The 23,860-nt window shown below is 42.3% G+C and overlaps 1 protein-coding gene across 3 annotated transcripts in view; it reads left to right on the top strand.

The window, feature by feature from the left end:
• Positions 1 to 23,860, top strand: part of CLEC16A (C-type lectin domain containing 16A) — a 411,773-nt gene that overhangs the window by 340,546 nt on the left and 47,367 nt on the right. For all 3 annotated transcript variants that reach the window (XM_073542856.1, XM_073542853.1, XM_073542854.1), the window contains exon 22: positions 21,429 to 21,584. In XM_073542856.1, the coding sequence (XP_073398957.1) occupies positions 21,429 to 21,584 (156 nt within the window). The remainder of the gene's footprint in view (positions 1 to 21,428; positions 21,585 to 23,860) is intronic.

Consider the following 23,860-nt stretch of genomic DNA (forward strand, 5'->3'; position numbering starts at 1 on the left):
CCTTGTGATGGAGACGGGACGATATATAAAAAGAGCAAGCGGGCACTATCACAACAGTAATAATTAGGCTGAGTTCACACGTGGCGTTTTTTTCGCGTTTCCGCGGCGGTTTTAACCGCGCGATTTTGCCGCGAAAAATAAGCATCCCATGCATTCCTATGGGATTCCGCAATGCTGTACTAATGCTGCGGATTTTCCCGCGGCGGAATCGCTTCGCGGTAAAAACCGCAGCATGCTCATTAATTTGCGGAATCGCGGCGATCCCGCACCCATAGGAATGCATTGTTCCGCTTACTTCCCGCATGTGGCTGTGCACACCATGCGGAAAGTAAGCAGAACAATTGCGGATGGTACCCATGGTCCGGAGGAGAGAAGACTGTCCTCCGGGCTTTGGGTACCATATCCCTGTAAAAAATAGAATTTAAAATAAAAAATATTGTTATTCTCACCCTCCGACGTCCAGCGCAGCCTTCCCGCTTCACGCTCTCGTTCCCAGTAGTCCTTTGCGAAAATGCTCGCGATGGGGTCCCTTCTCGCGGTCATTCGCGCAACGTCATCGCGAATTACCGCGAGACGTCGCGATCCCGCGAGAACTGACGTCATCGCGGGCATTTTCGCAAAGGACTACTGGGAACGGATGCGCGGGACGTCGGAGGGTGAGAATAACACCGTTTTTTATTTTTTTTTATATTCTATCTTTTACTACTGATGCTGCATAGGCGGCCTCAGTAGTAAAAAGTTGGTCACACTCGTCAAACACTATGTTTGACGAGTGTGACCAACCTGTCAATCAGTTCTCCAAGCGATGCTACAGATCGCTTGGAGAACGCTAGCATTTTGCAAGCTAATTACGCTTGCAAAATGCTAGTTTTTCCGCGGGAAAATCGCGGGAATTTAAAATGCGATTTTCCCGCGGACTGGAATTCCGGAATTCTCGCGGTAATTTCCGCGAGAGTTCCGGTACGTGTGCACTTAGCCATAGAGTCTATAGTCACTGGGGGATCTCTTGCATGACGAGTATGGAAACCAAAAAAAAGAGGAAAAGAATCATGCAAAAAAATAGGATCACCACACAGTATCAATAGGTACAAACTATGAGCAAATTTTATTAATGACAAGCCAAAAAAACAGCACACATTTAAAAACATTTAAAACATCCAAAAGATCATAAATGGACTCTCCAAAAGATGACAGAATATAACATAATAGATTTTAATATATCAATAGACCGCAAATGCTGAAAGTGCACAGAGAAAAATAACTCTGAATAAATGCTGCTAGCATATAACCAACAATCTTAGATTGTAAACCAGTGTAGCCCCCATATATGGAGCATGCAGTGCAAAAGTTCAACCCTGATTATTACCAAAAGCCAAACGGCTGAATGCCACAAGAAAGGGGTTAATAGTGAATACACAATGATGCCAAATGCATCCTGCATGCTGGGCTACAGAAGCTGAATACGTCACCCCGTATAATAGTGATTAGGGGAACCAGTCAGTCGTCCCGTCATCTGAATAGCAGCGGTGCGGTCAGTGATGATGTTAAGAGTCCATGAGAGAAACCCACGCGTATCGACACCTCTGAGTGTCTTTTTCAAGGTGAGCATGGTCAGCTATGTCACAAAGTATCCATTTATACCCATATAATTACTTGTTATTATTACCAGCTGGCAGCCTGTATTAGGAGCAGGCAGGTAAGTTCCTGGACGCTGACAATACAAGACCTGGAAGAAATCATGGTCAGGAGTTAAAGGCTATACAGCACTTTCAAAGATGAACAAATAATCCCCGAGCAGAGGATCTATTTTATCTAAATTCATCTCAATATGTCCCTCAAGCATGCACAGATGACACTTAAATAGTTACTGACATAGTGTTGTAGACAGTGATTTTTGAATCACAGGTGACACAATCACTACATTTAATAAGGGAAAGTTACAATCAGAAAGGGGATTATTCGGGGATTATTCGTTCATCTTTGAAAGTGCTGTATAGCCTTTAACTCCTGACCATGATTTCTGGTAATAATAACAAGTATTTATATGGGTATAAATGGATACTTTGTGACATAGCTGACCATGCTCACCTTGAAAAAGACACTCTGAGGTGTCGATACGCGTGGGTTTCTCTCATGGACTCTTAACATCATCTCTGACCTCACCGCTGCTATTCAGATGACGGGACGACTGACTGGTTCCCCCAATCACTATCATATAGGGTGACGTATTCAGCCTCTGTAGCCCAGCATGCAGGATGCATTGGGCATCATTGTGTATTCACTATTAACCCCTTTCTTGTGGCATTCAGCCGTTTGGCTTTTGGTAATAATCAGGGTTTAACTTTTGCACTGCATGCTCCATATATGGGGGCTACACTGGTTTACAATCTAAGATTGTTGGTTATATGCTAGCAGCATTTATTCAGAGTTATTTTTCTCTGTGCACTTTCAGCATTTGCGGTCTATTGATATATTAAAATCTATTATGTTATATTCTGTCATCTTTTGGAGAGTCCATTTATGATCTTTTGGATGTTTTCAATGTTTTTAAATGTGTGCTGTTTTTTTGGCTTGTCATTAATAACATTTGCTCATAGTTTGTACCTATTGATACTGTGTGGTGATCCTATTTTTTTTACATGATTCTTTTCCTCTTTTATTTGGAGACGGAACGATATGTTCATGTAGGAATGTCTAGGACAAGTCGGTCTGTTAAAGACCTAACAAAAACGGTCCTCATCGCATAGCTGGCTTGAAAAGTGCTTTCCTATAGTGTAAGCGGAGGCATCTTTACCTTGGGAACATCTGAGAACAGCGCGGATACTACAGTTGGCTGGATATGGCCAGCTTCCAAGCCCTGTTTGCAACTTCTACAGCCCAAACCATGCAAGCATGCTCTCCTTGTCTAGGAAACCAGCTACCTACTGACAGACCTGGCCTTAATCCTCAGCTGCTGTCAGTCAGGGCCAGGGGTTCGGTTACAGCAGCCACATTCTATACACAGAGCCGTGACTGAGCCCATGCCAATGCCACACCGTGACTGAAACTGGAATGCTGCTGGGGAAATAACATTTATTTCCTCCTGGCAGCGGGGGTGTAAGTCCCGGAGCCAGGCAGGTTAAAAGCGTTTAACGTGACAGGTTCCCTTTAACCCCTTCATTGCAACCGGTGTATATATACGGCGCATGTCGGAAGCTAGTGTATGGAGCGGGCTCACTGCCCATATCGGGCAGGTGATGGCTGAGTATTAGTCATGATCTGCCGCTAACCATTGTGGGTGGAGCAGTGCTCCTCCCATGATTGTTAATCTGTTAAATGTCACTGTCAATCTCTGACATTGGCATTTAAGACGCGCTGACGTACGCGGGTGCAAGTACTTCCACCGGTCAGCACGCCCATAACTTGATCATGGGTCGCCGATGGGTTGCTATGAGAGCCCGGGGGTCAGCTGATCTCCAATGCTTGTCATAAAGGAGCTCCTTTGAAATCCTGCCAGTGGCTGTGCTTCAAAGGAGACCATGATTTCTGCTATATACAGTGATGCTATGGTATCACCACGTATAGCACAAGCGATCAGACGATCGCATCTTCAAGCCCCTAACAAGAAACCACAGACAAATGGAAAAAAATGTCTAAGGCTACTTTCACACTTATGTTCCTTGGAGCTGTGTCGGGCTGTGCACGGCCGCCGCTAAGCTCCGCCCAAGGCTGCGCCTCCTCCTGTCAGCTCCGCCTATGGGCACATGACGCTGCATGCAACCTGCGTACCCTATCTTTAGCATTGGGTACACATGCTGTGCGCAGGTATGCGTTTGCCAGCGCATGCATCCTTTTGACGGTGCGCCGACCTTCGTCAAACGCACAGTGTTGCATTTTGGTGAGCTCGGCACATCGTCAAAAGGACGCATGCGCCGGCAAACGCATACCTGTGCACGGCCTGCGTACCCAATGCTAAAGATAGGGTACGCAGGTCGCATGCAGCGTCATGCGCCCATAGGTGGAGCTGACAGGAAGAGGCGCGGCCGTGGGCGGAGCTTAGTGGCGGCTGTGCGCAGCCCGACGCAGCTCCAGGAAATGCTAATGTGAAACTAGCCTAAGCAAAACACATGGGTGGCATGTAGAAAAGCGTATCTCAACATTATGGAAAATATTTCCTGGACCAGAAGGTTTCTGTAGCTACAAAGTGACACACGTGAACTGTATTGTGTGTGTTTTTTCTTTATGGAGAGATGGCCTTGGAGAGGTCAGCTGGGCCCATTCGTCGTTCATCACCCTAGTGGGGTATTTTCACACCCTGACCTTCCTTCCCCACTTCATTAAACCCGTTGACATGTCCTCACAGTTCTGTGTTAGATCAGAGATTTCCCCTAGTATTGTGCAAAAATTCCAATGCACATATATCTCCATCAAAGGCTCCATCATGGCCCTCATTCATATTTTACGGGAAGAATATTTCAGAGTGCAGGGCTCTTCTTACTCACAAAATGGTGGACACCACAACACAATCCTGTGTACCCCATTACAAGTCAGTAGGGCCTGTCAGGCTCTCTTGCTGGATCTGGCACTGCCTAAAAGAAAATGGAGACTTTGCTTGTGATGTGTATTTATAGATGTTACTTGAGGCTGAGGTTTCAGAGCATGATTGCACTTGTAACCACATTCCCTTCCGTGAAGTCACGTGGCTGACTGACTTCTCTGTCAATCACTGCGCTTGTTAACTTGTTATTTTCCTGTCATAATATTAGACCTGCACATATACAGAAAAGCCACCTTATTGATCAAGTGCCTTGTGTCAAAGCCAATGAGTTATGCATGCTGTATACAAGCAGGATAACATACCGGCCAGCGTTCATAGGCATTGAGGCTGTAGCACATCCTTCATCCTCTGGAAAATCCTGCAAATTTGGTGACATATGATCATTATGACTTATTAGGGCTCGAGCAGACGACCGTATTTTCGGATTTTCACCGACTGACGGAATGGAGAAGATGGAGAATTTTTTTTCCCCATTTTCTCAACTGAGAAAATCAGATCACATTGTGATCAGAGTGTGGTTAGCATAATCAGTCCGATTCTATCAGATGAGAGAAAATATGGTGGTGTGACCATAGCCCGTGTCTTGCTTTTTACCATTTTATGTTAATAGGATGCTGTTTTCAAATCTGCAGAAATCATAAGGTGCAGTTACACATCACGATCCTAGAAACACCATAATCGTTCAGTCTTAAAAGGCTGATGATTACCCTGCCAACTAACAAAATGCTTGTTCGCCGGGTGAGAGGTGGTTCTTTGATTTTCCTAAATGATCATTGTTCTTGGCAGAGGACTGTATAAACAGGATCTACTGTAACTGATGCACTGCTGGACCGGGTGTCAGTCAGTGCCGGGTCGTGGTGACAGCTGCTGCTCTCTATGAAGTGAACGTTAACTGAAGCCGCTCCTTACTCGCCTCTGTGACTGAAAGATGGCGGCTGCCGGGAAGATTAAAATTCATGTCCTCCCAATAGTCGTGATTTCAGTATGGTGGAGGCACAGCTTTAAATTGCTATTAACCTGCACATTTTCCCTATATCTACAGGTTAATTACGTTTTTTTGACATGACAGGTTCCCTTTGAGCAGAAAAGATAACACGGCGTGTGGATTACTACAAACAAGGCAACTTGTAACACAAGTAGAATAGATGATCTGGTTCCATGAAGGCAATACTCAACGAGACCTGCTTGCTCCAGCCTAAAACCTTCTATCACCTATAGTCCATATTCACACATTAGCCATCTGTCAGGATTTAGGTGCGGAGTTCAGGGCTAAATTCTTACTGAAGTTGCAGACATTCTGTCAATAAAATCTTTATTGCCAGGATTCCACATGGGAAAGCTGTAGTTTAGATCCATGTAATAAGCGAGATCAGATTGTCTAACCCCGCCCCCGCGGTACAGTATTGATTATTACTAGTGATGAGTGAATGTGCTCAGATAAGATGTTATCTGAGCATGCTCGGGTACTAACAGAGTGACTTCTGTGCTCGAGTAATATGTTCGAGTCCCTGCGGCTGCGTGTTTCATGGCTGTTTGACAGCCACAACACATGGAGGGATTGTCTAACAAACAGCCAATCCCTATGTAATGCGACTGTCAAACAGCCATGAGACATACAGCCGCGAGGACTCGAACATATTATTCGAGCACTCCGAAGTCAATCTCTTAGTACCCGAGCATGCTCAGATAACACCTTTTCCGAGCACGTTCGCTCATAACATTATCAATTCTCTCTTGTTTGTATGAAGAAGAAAACAACAAAATATAGAAAGCAAATGTAAAGACTTTTAAAGATTTAACACACACGAGACTGTATCATGTCGGGGGGGGGGGGGGATACTCACTACTCTGCGATTTACGAGAAGGCTCCTGTCTCAAAAATATTTAGGGAGTTCCCTTATCCTTCTGGTACAGTTTTGCATGTTGCGTAACGTTTCTCTGGAATTGTTCTGCAGCCATTGTGTACTGAGTGGTTATTTTGGCTGATTTTCTTGCTAAAGTTATTATCACATGCGCTGTTATGATGAGGCTGTCATTAATTACACAGAATTGCATTACAATGGGCCCGCCGGATTCTTTCTAATCATGTCATTTTTTGAGAATAGGCTGTTATGGTTTCCTTTACCAATTACCAGGGGCACATTTCTTTGTGTACTATGACACATTGGGCTTACAGCTGCAATCCAGCCAAGACCTGACGTCATCTGTATCTCTACCGTAAGGCCATATGATCTCATGCTGTCCGCCTCGATCAGGAAAAATGCCCTTACTCTTCATATATAGTTTCCCAATTTTGATTGACGCCATGTAATATCCTGAAAATGCACTACGTGTATTATGTACAACAGAGGAAAAAAATACAAGTGAGGTGAAATGGTGAAGAGAAAAAAAAACCCTTAATTCCATCATTTTTTGGGGTGGGAGGGGGATTTTTACTTTCACCATATTCATTATACAATAACAAATGACCTGGCAATGTGATTCTTGAGGTCATTATGAGTATGGGGATATCAAACTTATAAGTGTTTTTATATATTCCTCAACATTAAAAGAGCAATGCCATGATGGAAAAGTTGTAGAATTCTGGAAATCACAGGATGGATAGACATGTTACTGATATGCAAATAATGAAAAAATGGCCACCCACATCAATCCCTGCACCTACACACCTTGTCATTCTACAAATGAGGTTATTAAAGGTTATCTGAGGAATGTTCTGCCACGCTGACCACGCCAGGCCGCATATTGCTGGTGCTACTTTGAGCAGCCTGCATGGACTAAACCTGCTGTCATGGCCTGCAGCATCTCCGGACTTGTCTCTCTTAGAGAGCATCTGGTACGTCATTGGTTGCAATTTCAAATGGAGCTGCCAGCAGAGGATCTTGATGATTTGCCCAAGTGCGTTCACCGTGGCAGCGCATTTCTCAGATAACCAATAATAACCTCGTTTAATAGCAGCCAGGACATTGTAATATAATTGCATATATTTCTGAAGGTGACATTCGTACTCCGTCCTGAATGAACTAAGATGTTTTGAAAATGTTGTTTGTATTTTTTCATCATTTGCATATCATTAACATGTCTATCCATCCTGTGATTTCCAGAATTGCACAACTTTTCCTTCTTGGTTAAGGAATTTCAAAGTATAGTAAAACATGAATAAATGCCACACTGATACTAACAGTGGATACATGGCTGAAAATCAGATCCAGCGCACTGATGAAAAACTGTCCTTCTGAATGAGGATTTAAAATCTTTTTGTAAAATATGGTCATGTGAATTCACCCTAACCCTTATTGTCTTACCACTAAAACATTGCATGCCAAGTCCTAATTATACAGTTCATGCCCCTGAATTGTGCCTGTTCTGCAGAATCGAAAGCTTATTCCCACTCTATGCTTCACTAACCGCAGGTTATGCAAGTACCAAACCAGCCACAGCCATTCTTTGTTTTGCAGTAATATCTGTGTTTATATCTACAGTATATGTATGTACACTTGTACAGTCATGGTCAAAAGTATTAGCACCCTTGAAAATTAAGTATTTCTCCCAGAAAATTATTGCAATTACACATTTTTGTTATAGATAGGTTTCTTTTCATTGTGTGTACTGGAACAACACAAAAACAAAAGTGAGGAAAAAATGCAAAATGGGACAGGCTGACACAAAATCCCCCAAATGGGACGGACAACATTGTTTACACCCTCAACTTAATATTTGGCTGCACACCTGTTGGAATAAATAACTGCAATCGGTCACTTCCTATAACCATCAACAAGCTTCTTACATTCAACTGGAATTTTGGACCTCTCTTCTTTTGCAAACTGCTCCAGGTCTCTCATATTTGAATGGTGCCTTCTCATAACAGCAGTTTTAAGATCTCTGCACATGGGTTCAATGGGATTTAGATCCAGACTCATTGCTGGCCATTTCAGAACTCTTCTGCACTTTGTTTCAATCCGTTTCTGAGTGCTTCTTGAAATATGTTTGGGGTCATTGTCTTGCTCAAAGACCCATGACGTAGGACGCAAACCCAGCTTTCTGACACTGGGCACTACATTGCGACCCAAAATCCTTTGTCAATCTTCAGATTCCACGATGTCTTGCACACAGTGAATGCACCCTGTGCCAGAGGCAGCAAAACGACCCCAAAACATCTTTGAACCTCCACCATATTTGGCTGTAGGTACTGAGTTCTTACCTTTATAGACCTCATTCCGTTTTCAGTAAAACACACACTCAAAGGAAATAAACGTGTATAACAAAATGTGTAATTGCAGTAATTTTCTGGGAGAAATACTTCAGTTTCTGGCACAATTTCAAGGATGCCAACACTTTTGGTCATCGTTGTGTGTGTGTGTGTGTATATGTATGTACCGTATTTTGCAAATTATAAGACACAACCAAAATTTTGGGGAGGAAAATAGGAAAAAATTGTTTTTTTTAAAAAATGCTCCGTGTTATAATGCTCTTTTGTGATAGCTTACCTGGGGGGCAGCACTGATGGAGCAGGGTCCCAGGTGGCTGGGTCACTGCTGGCAGAAGCAAGAGATGCTGCATGCTGGTAGGATGGGGTGTTCAGTGGCAGCAGGAGTTCAGCGATGGCTGTGGGCCCCAGACTGGTATGACATGGTGTTCAGTGGTGCTGGGGCTCCGCTGACATTTTGTGACAGCCCGGAGCCCCACACCTTCGATGCTTTCTAATGCAATGGACTTCAGGAAAATGGCCGCTGAGGTGGCGCATGCGCAATTGAGATCTCATGAGCTGAGATCTCAATTTGGGCATGTGCCACTTCCGACTGCCATTTTCCCGGAGTCCACTGAATAGAAAAGTATCGAAAGTGCGGAGCTCCAGGTTGTCACAAAATGTCAGCGGAGACCCTGCACTGCCGCACACCTCGTCATACCAGCTTGGGCCTCGCAGCCATCGCCCAACTCTTGCCACCAGCAGCAGCGACCCTGGAACCCTGCTCCACCGCAGCTACAGTTCGGATTGTAAGATCCACCTCCATTTTCCACATCACAGACACATCACAGCTAATCTATATAGCTGACATGTGCCCACAACAGTCGCAGGTGGAATCGCGATGTACCAGCAGCTGTTAACTAGTTAAATGCCGCTGTCAACCTCTGACAGCGGCATTTAACGCGCGCTTACAGGAAGCGTGTTGCTAATCCCGCCCATCGGTGAACTCATCACATGATTGCGGGTCGGCATGACAAACAGAGGTCTTCAGCAGACCTCTATGGTTGTCCTTCCCAGATTGCTATGACTGCCACCCTGTGGTCGGTGCTCATAGCAAGTGAGCTTTTCTGCTACACGCAGGTGATCTGATCAACGCATGTGTGTAGCAGATGTAATCAAAGTATTACAGCTTCTAGTCTCCCATGAAGACTATGCAGGCATGCAAAAAGTAAAAAAAAAAAAAAAAAAAAAAAGTTTTTTAAAAAATATATAAAAGTTCAAATTACCCCCCTTTCACCCCATTCAAAATAAAAAAAAAAAAAAAATATACACATATTTGGTAACGCCGTGTTCAGAATCGCCCGATCTATCAATATAAAAACAAAATTAACCTGATCGCTAAATGGCATAACGAGAAAACAATTCAAAACACCAGAATTATGTTTTCGTGTTCGCTGCTACATTGCAATAACGGGCGATCAAAAGATCATATCTACACCACAATGGTATCAATAAAAACGTCAGCTCGGTGCACAAAAAATACACCCTCACCCAGCCCCAGATCGCAAAAAATGGGGACGCTACAGGTTTTGGAAAATGGCGCCATTTTTATTTTTTTAAACAAATTTTGGATTTTTTTTCACTAGTTAAATATAAAAGAACCTAGACATGTCTGATGTTTGCAAACTTGTAATGACCTGGAGAATCATGATGGCAGGTCAGTGCATTTAGTGAACATGGTAAAAAAAAAACAAAAAACAAGTTATGGCTCTGGGTGGAAGGGGAGCAAAAAACGGAAATTCAAAAACTGAAATACCCCTGGTCATTAAGGGGTTAATGTCTAAGTTGCTGGCAACAAAAGTGAGTACACCCATATGCCAATATTGCCAAATTGTGCCTAACTAGCCATTTTTCCTTTCCGATGTCATGTAATCATTAATGTTACAAGGTCTCAGGTGTGAATTGGGAGCAGTTGTATTAAATTTGGTGTTATCGGTCTAGCACACTCTCATACTGGTCACTACAAGTTCAACATGGCTCCTCAGGCGAAGAACTGTCTCAGGATCTATATAAAAGAATTGTTGCACTACATAAAGATGGCCTAGGCTATAAGAAGATTGCCAACACCCTGATGCTGAGCTGCAGCACAGAGGCCAGGACCATACAGCGGTTTAACAAGACAGGTTCCGTTCAGAACTGACCTCACCATGGTGGACCAAAAAAGTTAGGACGCTGGGCACGTGCACTAATCTATCACAGCCATAGATTGTCTTTTCAAAATACATGTATGAGTCGTGCCAGCATTGCTGCAATTGTTAAAGGGGTGGGCATCACACTAAATCGAAAGGGTCTACATGGCTGTTATCCCAGAAGGAAGCCTCTACTAAAGATGGTGGAGAAAAAAGTCTAGTTTGCTATAGACAAGCAGACTAAGGCCATGGATTGCTGGAACCATGATGTGGTCTATTCCAACATGACAATGACCCCAAATACATCTCCAAGATGACCACTAAAGAAACTTGGGGTAGAGGTGTTGGACTGGCCAAACATGTCTCCAGACATAAACCCTAGTGAGCATTTGTGGGGCATCCTCATCTCCACGCTCCCGTTCCCAGTAATCCTTTGCGAAAATGCCCGCGATGACATGACTTCTTGCGGTATCGCGACGTCTCGCGGTAAATCGCGATGACGTCGCGCGAATGACCGAGACTTCGCGAGAACGGACGCCATCGCGGGCATTTTCGCAAAGGATTACTGGGTACGGGAGCATGGAAAGAGGCGGGAAGGCTGCGCGGGACGTCGGAAGGTTAGAATAACAATATTTTTTATTTTAAATTCTATTTTTTACAGGGATATGGTACCCACAGCCCGGAGGACAGTCTCCTCTCCTCCGGACCGTGGGTACCATCCACAATTGTTCTGCTTACTTTTCGCATGGTGTGCACAGCCACATGCGGGAAGTAAGCGGAACAATGCATTCCTATGGGTGTGGGATCGCCGCGATTCCGCAAAATTAATGAGCATGCTGCGTTTTTTACCGCGAAGCGATTCCGCCGCGGTAAAAACCGCAGCATTAACACAGCATTGCGGAATCCCATAGGAATGCATGGGATGCTTATTTTTGGCGTTTTCGCGGCAAAATCGCACGGTTAAAACCACCGCGGAAATGCGAAAAAAAGCCACGTGTGAACTCAGCCTAATGGCTGTATGTTGAGTGATTTAGAGGGCACACCAAATTTACACTGTTAGACACTCTGTACGCTGTCTACTTTATCTTGTATCAAAGTGTCAGATCTTCAGAGTTCAGAGGGTTTATTTTAGGAGTTTTTGGAGCGAAAATTCACCAAATCCTTCTCAAAAATGGCAAACCACAAAAAAAATTGGAAGTTCTGCTTAGTTTCCTCTAAAACTAAACTCAGAAAAAAGATTCCATGTGCACGTAGCCACTTTCTGCGACGAAAACTCTGCAAAAAGACTCCACGCAAAGAGCAAAATCTGCAGTAAATATATGCGCTGTAAGTTGATCAAATCCGCAGCACTAATTATACACTGTGGGTTTTCTCTGCAAAATTGTAAAATTTTGTCAACAATGGTGGTAGTGGACTATGGAGCTATAGAAAATCCGTTGACTATGCGACCTTCTGCTCTATTCAAAAAAAACATTCTCTGGATCCAGAGCCCCAATCTACACACAGGGAATAACTTTGAATTACAGGTATGCCCCTTTAAGAAACAAGTGTGGAAAGACTAGATCATTAGTGTGAGAAGTGTGGGTGACGGGTACAGTGAGCAGGCCATGACGCAGAAACCCTGTGTGCACTGGCAAAAGAGGATTTTGAATAGCAATTAAATGAAAGTTTATAGTGTTTTCTGGCTCTTCGCTTTCATGGCAGCTGGAGAACAACATTATCCAGATATTAGATCACTTCCACTACCACTATTATAATTTTATTTTTATGGCGTCACCATTTATAAAGATTTGTTATTTCAGGTAGATTCAAACTGTGGAACATGACTTTTAAAGTTTTAAAGAGTTTCATACTCCTATAAAGATATGTCACAAATTGCAGCACATGGGGCACTAATATACCGTACATTCTGCTCCTTCACACTGTGGGGGTGCAGGGACTGTCCGAGAGGATCCAGCTTTACTCATTGGGTCCTTCTGTGCAGCAACTTGCAAAGACAAACATGACATCCTACCTATGTAGCAGCTCTACGGTAGCAGCTTGCATGAACGAGGGTTTAAATAGAATCTGTCACCAGATTTTTGCTACCTCATCTGAGATCAGTAGGGGCAGAGACCTTGATCCCAGTGATATATCACTTACTGGGTTGCTGCCTGTAATTTTTATAAAATCCTTGTTTTACCTGCTGCACATTAACCAGTTCTCTGAATGCTGAGCTCCGTATAACCCCGCCCACACCACTGATTGGCGGCTTTCTGTGTACACTGCATAGGCAGAAAGCTGCCAATCAGTTAAGAGGTGCTGGGTTATACTTAGCTAATAACTATGGAGGATTACGTGGCAGCAGGTTTACTGGTCCTCTATTGATAAAATTACTGTTTTATGAACAGGAGATTATCAAAACTACAGCAAGCAGCCCAGTTAGTGAAATTACTATCTCTCCTTGCATTATGCTGCTCTTGGATTACCTGGCAGAATCGTGTTGACAGATTAGATTCCCTTTAACAATATATATTAAATAGTATTAGAACTTGATGAATTGATAGTTTGTAACATATAAGTTAGTTCGGAATGAGGGGGAATTTACTTTGTGTTCCTGGTCCCAGTCCTTGACTTTCATGGGGTGTGTTGCCATTGTCCTTCTGCCATAATGTAAACAGCGGACATGAATGGATGAACTTGGTCATTCACAATGCTTCGCTAAGCCCTACTGTACATACATCCATTGACAAGCATCAGAGGACTCAAGGTGTGCCAAGAAAACATTCTCCACACCATTACTCCAACACCCAAGAAATGTTGGCATCTGTCAGGAAGGAAACGCCAAATTCTGACCCTCACATCTGAATGATGGAACAGAAATCTGGATTCATAAGATGAGGCAATGTTTTTGCTCTGCTCAGAGATCCTATTTTTCTCTTTTACCCACTAGAGTTTTGCCTCATTTTTTTTATTTAACCAAAATAGCCTCAAACTGGTCAAGTGCTGTTATAATCCACCCATGTTAAGCAAGAACCAGTTGTTCACGTGGACATGTCCGTTGGAGCCAAGCTTTATATTCAGCTGCCATTTCCTTGACTGTGCAAAGTCTGTTCGTCAGAACCATTTTTGGTATCCGGCATTGACCCCTTTTTGTCTATGAATTGTTTGCATCCACAGGATCCCGTAACTGGATGTGTTTCCTCGATTACACCCATTCTCCATAAACTCTGAGCACCGTTCCATAACAAAACCCTACCAGGTTGTCAATTTTTTAAATACTTCGAAGTACTAGACTAGCAGTGAAGACCATGGCTCATTGGAAATTGCTCACAAAGCTCAACTTTCCAATTCTAATTGCAATTTACACTAAATCTGATCCACATGCAGTCATTGTATTTTATGGCATTAAAAGTGTTGTGTTCTCTCGGCCGCAGGCAGCTGTGAATCTTGGCTGAATATAGTCACAGCTAGCGTTCTGACTCCATAATTATTTTGGCCATGTTCCTTTCATTTCCAAATAGACATCTCAGAACATTCTCCTCCCCACCTTCACCCCAAGTGTTCTCCATGCTAATTTGCTACTAATCATGTGGTTGGGTAATGTTGGAAGACTTTTGTACTTTACAGTATAAATGTCATATTCTTACAAGACTCCATGTGTTGTCAGTGAGTTCAGATCAGACCATGAAGATTTTTTTTCTTAATTTTAGACTAAATGCAAAGCAAATGTGTTATGTTTTACAGAAGCAGTAACTACAGCAATGGAAATGCCAGATACAGCCTTATGGGCAATAGTAGTGTTGATGGGCTTGCGTGTACAGAATCGACATTATCTAACCCCTTACACACAATATTTTGCTAAGCTAGATGCAAAACTTTAACTTGTTCATTGAAAACTCTGTATTATAGTATTTTTCATGGATACACTATATTGAAGGGAAACTCTCACTAAGTTTGACTCTTAACTTATATGAAAAACCTACAAGAAGCAAACTAAGCATAAATCCTGCTGTAACTAAATACCGTATATACTTGAGCATAAGCCGACCCGAGTATAAGCTGAGGCACCTAATTTTTGCCACGGAAAACTGGGTAAGCTTATTGACTCGAGTATAAGCCAGGTATGCATTGTCCCCTCATCCCTGTCCTGCTCTGTGTGGCTCTCCCTGTCCTATCCTTCTATGTATGGCTCGGCTCCCCCCATCCCATCCTTCTATACATTGCTCGGCTCCCCCCAGTCCCATCCTTCTATGTTTGGCTGTGCTCCCCCGTATTCCCCTGTCATACTCACCCTCCTCGCGCCATCGCTGCACGTCCTTGCGTCTCAGTTGTCCCACCATCCTGCAGCTCTCCTGTGCTGGGCAGTCACGTGGTACCATTCATTAAGGTAATGAATATGCGCTGCACGCCTATGGGAGTGGAGACTTGTGCATATTTATTACCTTATTGAGTGATACCACGTGAACGCTCAACACAGGAAGAGCTGCCCTGCCGGGACAACTGAGCTGCAGGGACGTTCAGCGATGGCACGAGGAGGGTGAGTATGATGTCACAGCCGCCAGCTCCTGCGGCTCCCCCTCACCCGTCTGCTTTCTGCACAATGACTTGGGTATAAGCTGTTGGGGGCATTTTCAGCACAAAAAATGTGCTGAAAATCTCGACTTATACACGAGTATATATAGTAAGTAAAAAGCAAACGTGCATCTTAATAACAAAGGGTTCTTAGTAATACTGTTTTTGATCAAAAATAGCATAAAAGCCATCCCACCATCAACAAGGTGACCATGATTGGGACGGTCATGCGCTGTCTAATATTAAAAACCTTACCATGTGTCAGAGTTGACCTCAGTGTGTGAATAAGGGCAGACAAAAGGAACGGGTCCGACCTGTGGAACCAGCCTAGGGAAGCTTTCAAATGTAATTTCCAGCTCAAGGGAGGGAGGCCACACCCCGGCTTGCATAGAATGCAAAAATACGAAAAAAAAGCGCAAAAATTGAGCTTGGTTTAAGTTGATATACATGCAGCAAGGTTACAGCAGGGTTTATGCTTATTTTGCTTCTTGTAGGTTTGTTATGCTTCATGGCCAAAGTAAACATGGCGTTTATGTGCTGCATAACTTAAACCAAGCTCAGTTTTTGTGTTTTTTCCTTAACTCATATGTGTATGTCGCACGTCGAAAGCTGAATGCATAGGTATCTTTATGATTTCATTTTGTCTGAATCTTGATAAATCAGTTACTAAATGCAGTGGATGCTTCCTTTATTATTAACATTGTTGCACCTCCCTCTGTCCATTGGTTTTTAGTTGATTTCGCTGTTGACATTTAGGCGCCACTCAGGGAATCAGTGTCTCCTCGCTTCTGTGCAGTAACTTGCCCTTTTGAAGGTATAGTCTTCAGTGTTCTGCCGCTAATGCACTTTACCAAAATAGTAATTTTTCCCAACTGGTCTGGCCTTGAGAATCCCAATCATTAATGTATATAAAACAGTTTCTCTGGCTTTTAACGAGAAATTAGTTATGAATCCTAAGCAAGTGTTATCAAATTTTCCAATCTGTGTTGTAACAAAACCCAGGACAGATGTTTTACTTTGGAAAATACAGTTCACATCTGGATTTTTGTGCCAAAAACAAATAATCAATTAGTGTTTCCATTCATTCCGATGGGTTTCTGCTTTTGGCAAAATATTAAACCGAGAAAACAAGTTCTGAACTCTTGTACAAAGTGCGTGGTCTGCAGGGGACGCTAATCAGAATAGCATATACAACCATTAGACCTGAAAACAAACTTCAGACATTTGTCTTATAAATTGAGAGCTATATTATTATCATTGTTATTGACAGGATGTATGTGTCACCGAGGTGGTTGGCCTTGGTGATGTAAATAGCATGAATTCTGTACCAGTAATACTAGTTTACTGAGTAGGTTTTTTATTGGATTCTGGGTCCGGGAATTAGGAGTGACCAAAAGAGCTTGGGTGGGAAAGGTCGCTCCAGTCTGGATCTTACAGGCCAAATAAAAGGCAAGTTGACCAGCTCAGAGAGTTGTCTTACTGATGCTGGAGATAGACCATTCATGATGGATCAGCTATGCTTTAATCTGAAAGGTTCTTGTGACCCCAAGTTGGTGAGACCGTTTGATTTATTTTTGCCTTACCCAACAAGGTTCTTTTTGATTCATTTGTGCTGAAGAAAGCTTTTTATCTTTGATTTTATAAAGTTTATGAAGAACACTAAACTTTATTTTGTTTGGATCTTAAATCCTAGTGCCAGTACATGTCCAAGCGACTACCAGAGGGCTGAAAACCCCACAACATTAATGTTGGTTAAATTATCTTACTGTTCTCTATCCTTTCAGTTGCACATAGAACCCCATGTTCTGCAATTCTGTAACAAGTATAAGAGAACTTATCCTACTTTCCTTATTTATAGGCACGTGATTGATAATGTTAAAAATACTCAGGACCATTAACTCTTATAATTCTAAAGTGTTGATCCAGAAGAAAGCACAACACCTATGATCATGATTTAGCTGCTCAGTTCAGCAGAATAATAAATAATCAGACTGTGTCTCTTTGACCCAGATTTAACGTCACAGAATGGCCTTTCCGTCATTATACAATGCCATCAGTCTTGATTTACAGTTCATTCAGGGCGAAAGTGAATGCAAATTGACATCATAAATTGTGCAGCAAATGTCCTCAGTACTGATTTTCTCCACCTGTGAAAAAAGGACTTTTTTTATTCTGATCTTTCCATCTATAAATTTCCCTCTCATTTATTTGGTACCCAAGACTCCAGTTTTCCATTGGTTTACATGTACTAGTGTGTAAAATTAACTCGTTAGGTTTCAAATTAAAAACTGCAGCTTAAAAGGGACATTCTAATGATAGATGTTGGCATGTCAGGAAGGTTCTTGCTGCTTCATATCTCCCATTTGGCTATCGTAAAATCTGTTAAATGATTATTTGTTATCAGTCAGGTTTTTAGTTTGCCAGTTCATTCACTGGGGCTTACCTTTAAAGGGTTACTCTCATTTTCATGATAGGTATTGTTTAAAAATATTCGTAATGACAAAACTTTTGTAAACTTACTATTTATAAAAAAATTTCCCTTGGTTCCTGTGATAATTACGTAATTTTTTTTTTTTTTACTGAATTGCTTTAATTTTTTTGTTGATTTCTTGCCGTTTTGTTACCCAGGGGACCAGCTGCCACTGTGGTCTAGAAGTGATGGCCATACGTTCAGTGCTTTACAAGTTCTTTTCAATACAGCTTGTAAGCACTGCACTGAAAATGGCCAGGATCACAGTGAGCTGTTGGCTCCCGGCCAGCATCTGAGCCGCTGTGGTTCCAATGGTGCCTAATATGGCCGCATTGGGAGCGCACAGCTCGGGCCAGCAGTGCAATGATGCTGCAGGTCTGAACTGTCAAATTACCAGCCCACACAGCAATCAGGAAGTCGGCTGGATGAGGAGCAATGCACTGTTGAACAGATGACATGAGGCCAACCCTTTAAATGATCACTGTACTGTCAGACAGCTTGCTGTCATATGATAATGTGCTAAATAATCAATCTTCAAATCACTTTATCTAAAGATTGTCATCTTACCCCTCTTATTTCAAGAAACAGTGCCATGAATTGTGCTACAGTTGAAAAGAGCTGCCTTTCTAATTTTTTTTTTTTTTTTTTTTTTTTTTTTTTTTTTTTAACCAAAAGTCATGAAAAAAATTCTTACATGGATTATCTAAAACTGCTGCAGTGAGAAGGAATGCAAGCAGTGGATGGGGCTTTATTAAACAGGTTTTTCCCACCTAGCCAAGTGACAGAGAAGACAAGGGTATGCTATTACTTGCTGGTGAAGGTAAACACTGAGAGACCCACAGTTGATAGAATGAAGTGGCCATGTTCATTGTTGGCTTAAGAAGGCCCACCCCCGACGCACGCACTTAGAGCTGAACTTTATCCCTCCTGGCAATGTACAGTGTTCAGTCATAGGGGTGGCACCAGTTTCAGTCACCACTCAGAGTTTAGAGAGCAATGGATGTAACCGCACCCTCAGCACTGACTGACAGCCAACCCTAATGCTGAGCCTGCTGTCAGACAGTGCTGGGGGCGCAGTTACAGCCCTATCTCTCTATACACAGAGCGGTGACTGCTGCCGGGAGAAAAAAGTTAATTTCCTCCCAGCAGCGGGGTTCTCACTGCCGGCGCTGGGAAAGTTGAGAATGCTAATACTTGCAGATTAACTTCATATCTCCAGGTTAATAGCGTTTTTCACGTGACAGGTTTTTTTCTAAGATACTGGGTACTTTTAGTTAAAAAATTTCATAAGTCTCATTCTGCAATCTTCATTCCTTCAATCATTTAGATCCCCTGATGTGCAGTTTGCAGCCTGATCATAAGTTTCAGATTTTTTTCTCTTGTTTGTCTCACTCAGTTATGTTGGTTTGATATGAGTACCACTGGTTCCACCACTATATCAATCTGAAACTGAGCTGTTTGTGTACCTAGAAAGAAGATTATAGAGATCTGGCTACCTTACATTTTGCCACCCCACACGATAATCCCAGAGAAGGACCGGGGTACCATTCCCTCACGAAGGCCTTCTTGTGACATTGCCTCGTGGAGGCAGATGGAGACTGAAGGCTGGCCAGGAGCAATGGGGATAGAATGGAGGTCTATCCTCTTCATCAATGAGTCCTGCTTTTGTTTTGGATGCAATGAAAACTAGAGATCGGTCTGAGAACTGCATGGGCATTGCAATAAAGAAGCCTTCATGAAGGGATTTCCTTCTGGTCCTTATCCTGAGACTAAGGTGTAGGGCAGTTTACTATATGGTAACTGGTCCCATCTAGTTTTCGTTTTGGATACACTGACAGGTTTCAGTACATTGATTTGCTCATGGATCCAGTAGTCCAGCCATTTCTTCAAAGTGTCAGCAGAACACTAGGCTGCATGTTGATCGTGCTACCGTGAGCACTCTTCGTGATCTACACATGCTACCACTGTCTGCGCGGCCTCTCCAGACTTGTCTCCCATCAAGCAAATCTGGGTTTTCATTGGTTGGTTATTACAAATCGAGATGCCAGCAGTAAATCTTTATAATTTTCTTGCCTAATTGCATTGAATGTGGCAAAACATTCCTCCGACAACCATTGCATGCCAAGGCGTAAGTAAGTGCGGGGATTTCTGCACGCGGGGCTCATATTCAATACTGAATGAATTGAGATGTTCTGACAATTCAAAAGGAGAACATTTCTATATCCATTTCTTATTTTAGATGAGCAGCAGATGCTTCCTGTCTCTTAATTGTATTTTTATGAGGTAGTTTTATTAGAAACTGCCAATACAGAAAGAAGCCATTGTGTACATTCCCCATCCAGCATTTATATGTGACTATATAATATCACCATGCTTTTTATGTTCAGAATTAATATAAAGCAGGAACAGTAAAGGGTGGTTCCCTCTACAAAAAAAGAAGAATAATTTTATATTGAAAAGTTCTACAATTTTTCAACACTCGGCGGAGTACTTCAGTAAAATACCTCCATCCATATAGCATCTGGTGGTACAGACCACAATTTCTTCAGCAAAAATTTATAATAATTTCTGAAAATTATAGCACCTTGATTTAGGGATCCCTTAGGTTAGAATAATTATTTGTTTGGTCAACATTTTTAGAAGCTCCTTCCAATTATAGACAAAGTTTTAATACTGCATTCATTAAAAATGAATTTTCTTTGATCATATAGTTTAATTTTATTTTTTTGTCTGTTAGTAGATCAGAGAAGGATTTTCCTCTTCTGAGAATGCTGTTAAAGGAGTGGTCCGAAACTAACCCTGATATTCTAAATATTTAATCTAATAATCTAATTGCTTTCTTAATATACTTTAATTAAAATTGTCCTACTGTTCGCTCTCTATACTGTTACTGTTTTGTTCCCCAGTGAATGCTAGGATACTCAAATGTCATAAGGGGGATAAGCTGCAGTCACTGCCACAGCCTCTGTCCCCACCCGGAAACGAAGTGTCATCAGTGACATCCATTTATTGGCGTTAAATGTCTTTCACCGTTTATCAATTTCCCGTTATCTTCTCCCGTGAATAATTCATTCTGTATCACTGCTCAAATCTGTCTACATTTCTGTCTTCAGCGAGTTATCAAATTACTCCTTCTGTCTACAAAAGTTTATGGAGAAGGGGGATCGGAGCTGGAGGAAAATGGCAGAAAAAAAACAAAACCAGAAGGACAAACTGCTGAGGCTTTTGGTACAAGATGAAAACTGTTAAAATCCAGGATTCAAGCTGCTTAATGGCCATAAATAGACACTTCCATTCACTTTGCTTTTATTTACTACTGGCCTGTATAGAAAGAGTGGTTTGGAAATATTTGCAGTATGGTTTGATATAGGACCCCAGCATCGGATCCTCATTTTTAAGGTCCTATTTGGGACAGTACATGTGGGGGAGTACACTATTTATGATGCATACACGTCTTTATCAGCATAGTAATGCATGTAAAACATTTCACAGGTTTTGCTGTAGCCCAATGCATAAACCAGCACAGCATGTCACCAGCATCTTCTCCATCACCCCCCTCAAGCGGCAGCTCCAGTGGAAGCACCGGTCCTTGTGATTCTGCCACAGCCAGTTTAACATCAACCCCATCTGCTGTTCAGAGTCCATCAGGTAAAATTAATATATTTTTTGATGCTGTATATCACGGTGTGTCCCAGACTGAATGAGTGCCTGATTATAAGGCATAATAATAAAATAATAATAATCTTTATTTTTATATAGCGCTAACATATTCCGCAGCGCTTTACACACATTATCATTGCTGTCCCCCATGGGGCGCACAATCTATATTCCCTATCAGTATGTCTTTGGAATGTGGGAGGAAACCCACGCAAACACGGGGCGCACAATCTATATTCCCTATCAGTATGTCTTTGGAATGTGGGAGGAAACCCACGCAAACACGGGGAGAACATACAAACTCCTTGCAGATGTTGTCCTTGGTGGGATTCTAACCCAGGACCCCAGCGCTGCAGGGCTGCAGTGCTAACCACTGAGCCACTGTGCTACCCCCCAGGCATCACTGAGACAAAATACTGAGAACTTATTGATCGATGTTTAGTTATCATTTTTACGCTTTTCACATTGGATCTCATGTTTTCTCTCTTGAACATACCTGGGTAGATGCAAGATCTAAAATTATTCGCAGTATTAAACTTTATATGTATTTTGTGCTTTATTTGTATTTTGTGCAAAACTTTTACGATAGGGTAGGAAGGGGAAGCTACAGTGACATTGTAGACAGCAATGGCCTTCCATCTTTTGTAGGAAATCTGGAGGAGAATCAGCACAATACGTACCGAATGGTTATTCAGAATTATAATTGTCACCCAGTACGTTCTTGTATTGTTGCGTTGTCCAGGCACATTTTACTATTCAGAACTCAAGAGACAGAATCATCTCAAATACTGATGAAAAAATGGCCTCCCAGGGCCATGGACTAGGTCAGTATTCCGTGAGCCTTGAGACCTACTTCTTACCTGACGGCTGCTGTTTTGATTAACCAATTGAATATAAACACATGGGCCATGCACACCGTGAACAAGTCTGTAGGACAGTGTTCACACCACCAAAAGACTGAAACACAGAAAAACACAGTATAACAAATGTATAAAAATACTCTTTTGTTAAAAAGTAACAGTAAACGGCAAGTGCTAGTAAAAAGATAACAAAACAGGGTACTTGGTTGATACGTTTTTTGCAAAAAATGTATACTAAGCCGCTCTACCAAACGTCAAGGTATACCCATGCACTCCCTTGTGGGCCATGCACATATAAGACCTCTTCCACAGCGTGTCCACATCGGACATTATCTTTCTGAATCCTCCTCACGTACTATACACATGGTCAGGTTTTTAAGTAGAGCGGCATAGTATACAGAGTATTTTTATGTTTGTTATACTGTGTTTTTCTGTGTTTTTATTAACCAGCCTGGCCCTGGTGTGACATCATTTTTCTGGAGTGGCACACACAGCGTTGTGCCAGGCTGGCTAATCAAAAGAGGAGCCATGGATGCTGTCAGGTAAGATGCGGTTTACAGGGCTACCATCCAGCAGCCACAAAATACTGTCATTGCCGATGAGCCATAGTCCTGGGAAATTATTCCATCACGTCTAATCACAAATCCTGATTATGGTCCATGACTGGGCTTGTCAATCTTTTCCTACCGATGACTCCCCTGTTAGACCAAAGTGATGACTGGACCTCAACATCTGTGATCAAAAGCCACAGAAAAATAAAAAATACTGTTCAGTGTGCATTTTGCCTCCAGAATATTGTACAACATAAGGATAGACACAATTATTTTGTTAAGCCCTAATTTGCTGCAGCCTTGTGTAAGACTGTGCGATTTACAATCACATTTGTGAGCTGTGTGTCTTCGATAACTGGAGAATGACTTACTGGTGAGGTCCACGTCACAGAAGAACTGGTCTTGTGGTTGTTGGTTATATTCTGGAGACTGCTGTCAGCAGCTGGGTGTCTTTTTCTGGTTTAGAATATTAACTGGTTAATTTTTCCAGATTCAAAGCCACCCTTGTCTGTAGGCTGCAGCCAATCCATCACAGATGCATTCAAGCTTGCCGTAATCCATGGACCAGAGTGATGCCTTTTTAGTGCCAAAATAAAACCCAAGACAGGGTCTTTTTTATTTTTTTTGTCTTAAAAAAAAAAAATTGTGGTCAAAAAGTTGTATGTACCCGAAAATGGTACTAATAAAAAATCAAATTACTCCACAAAAGAAAACAAGCCCTTACACCGGTTCATCTACAAAGATGAGGAGTATGGCTGAACAAAAATAAATGATTTTTGTTTAAAAAAAAAAAAGTGTTTCTACTGTGCAGTGATACATCATACTAAGTGTCTTAAACGGGACGTGTTTGGGTGAG

The sequence above is a fragment of the Dendrobates tinctorius genome, unplaced genomic scaffold (assembly GCF_039654945.1).
Source record: "Dendrobates tinctorius isolate UK_male_01 unplaced genomic scaffold, ASM3965494v1 ptg000129l, whole genome shotgun sequence".
NCBI classification, from domain to species: domain Eukaryota; kingdom Metazoa; phylum Chordata; class Amphibia; order Anura; family Dendrobatidae; genus Dendrobates; species Dendrobates tinctorius.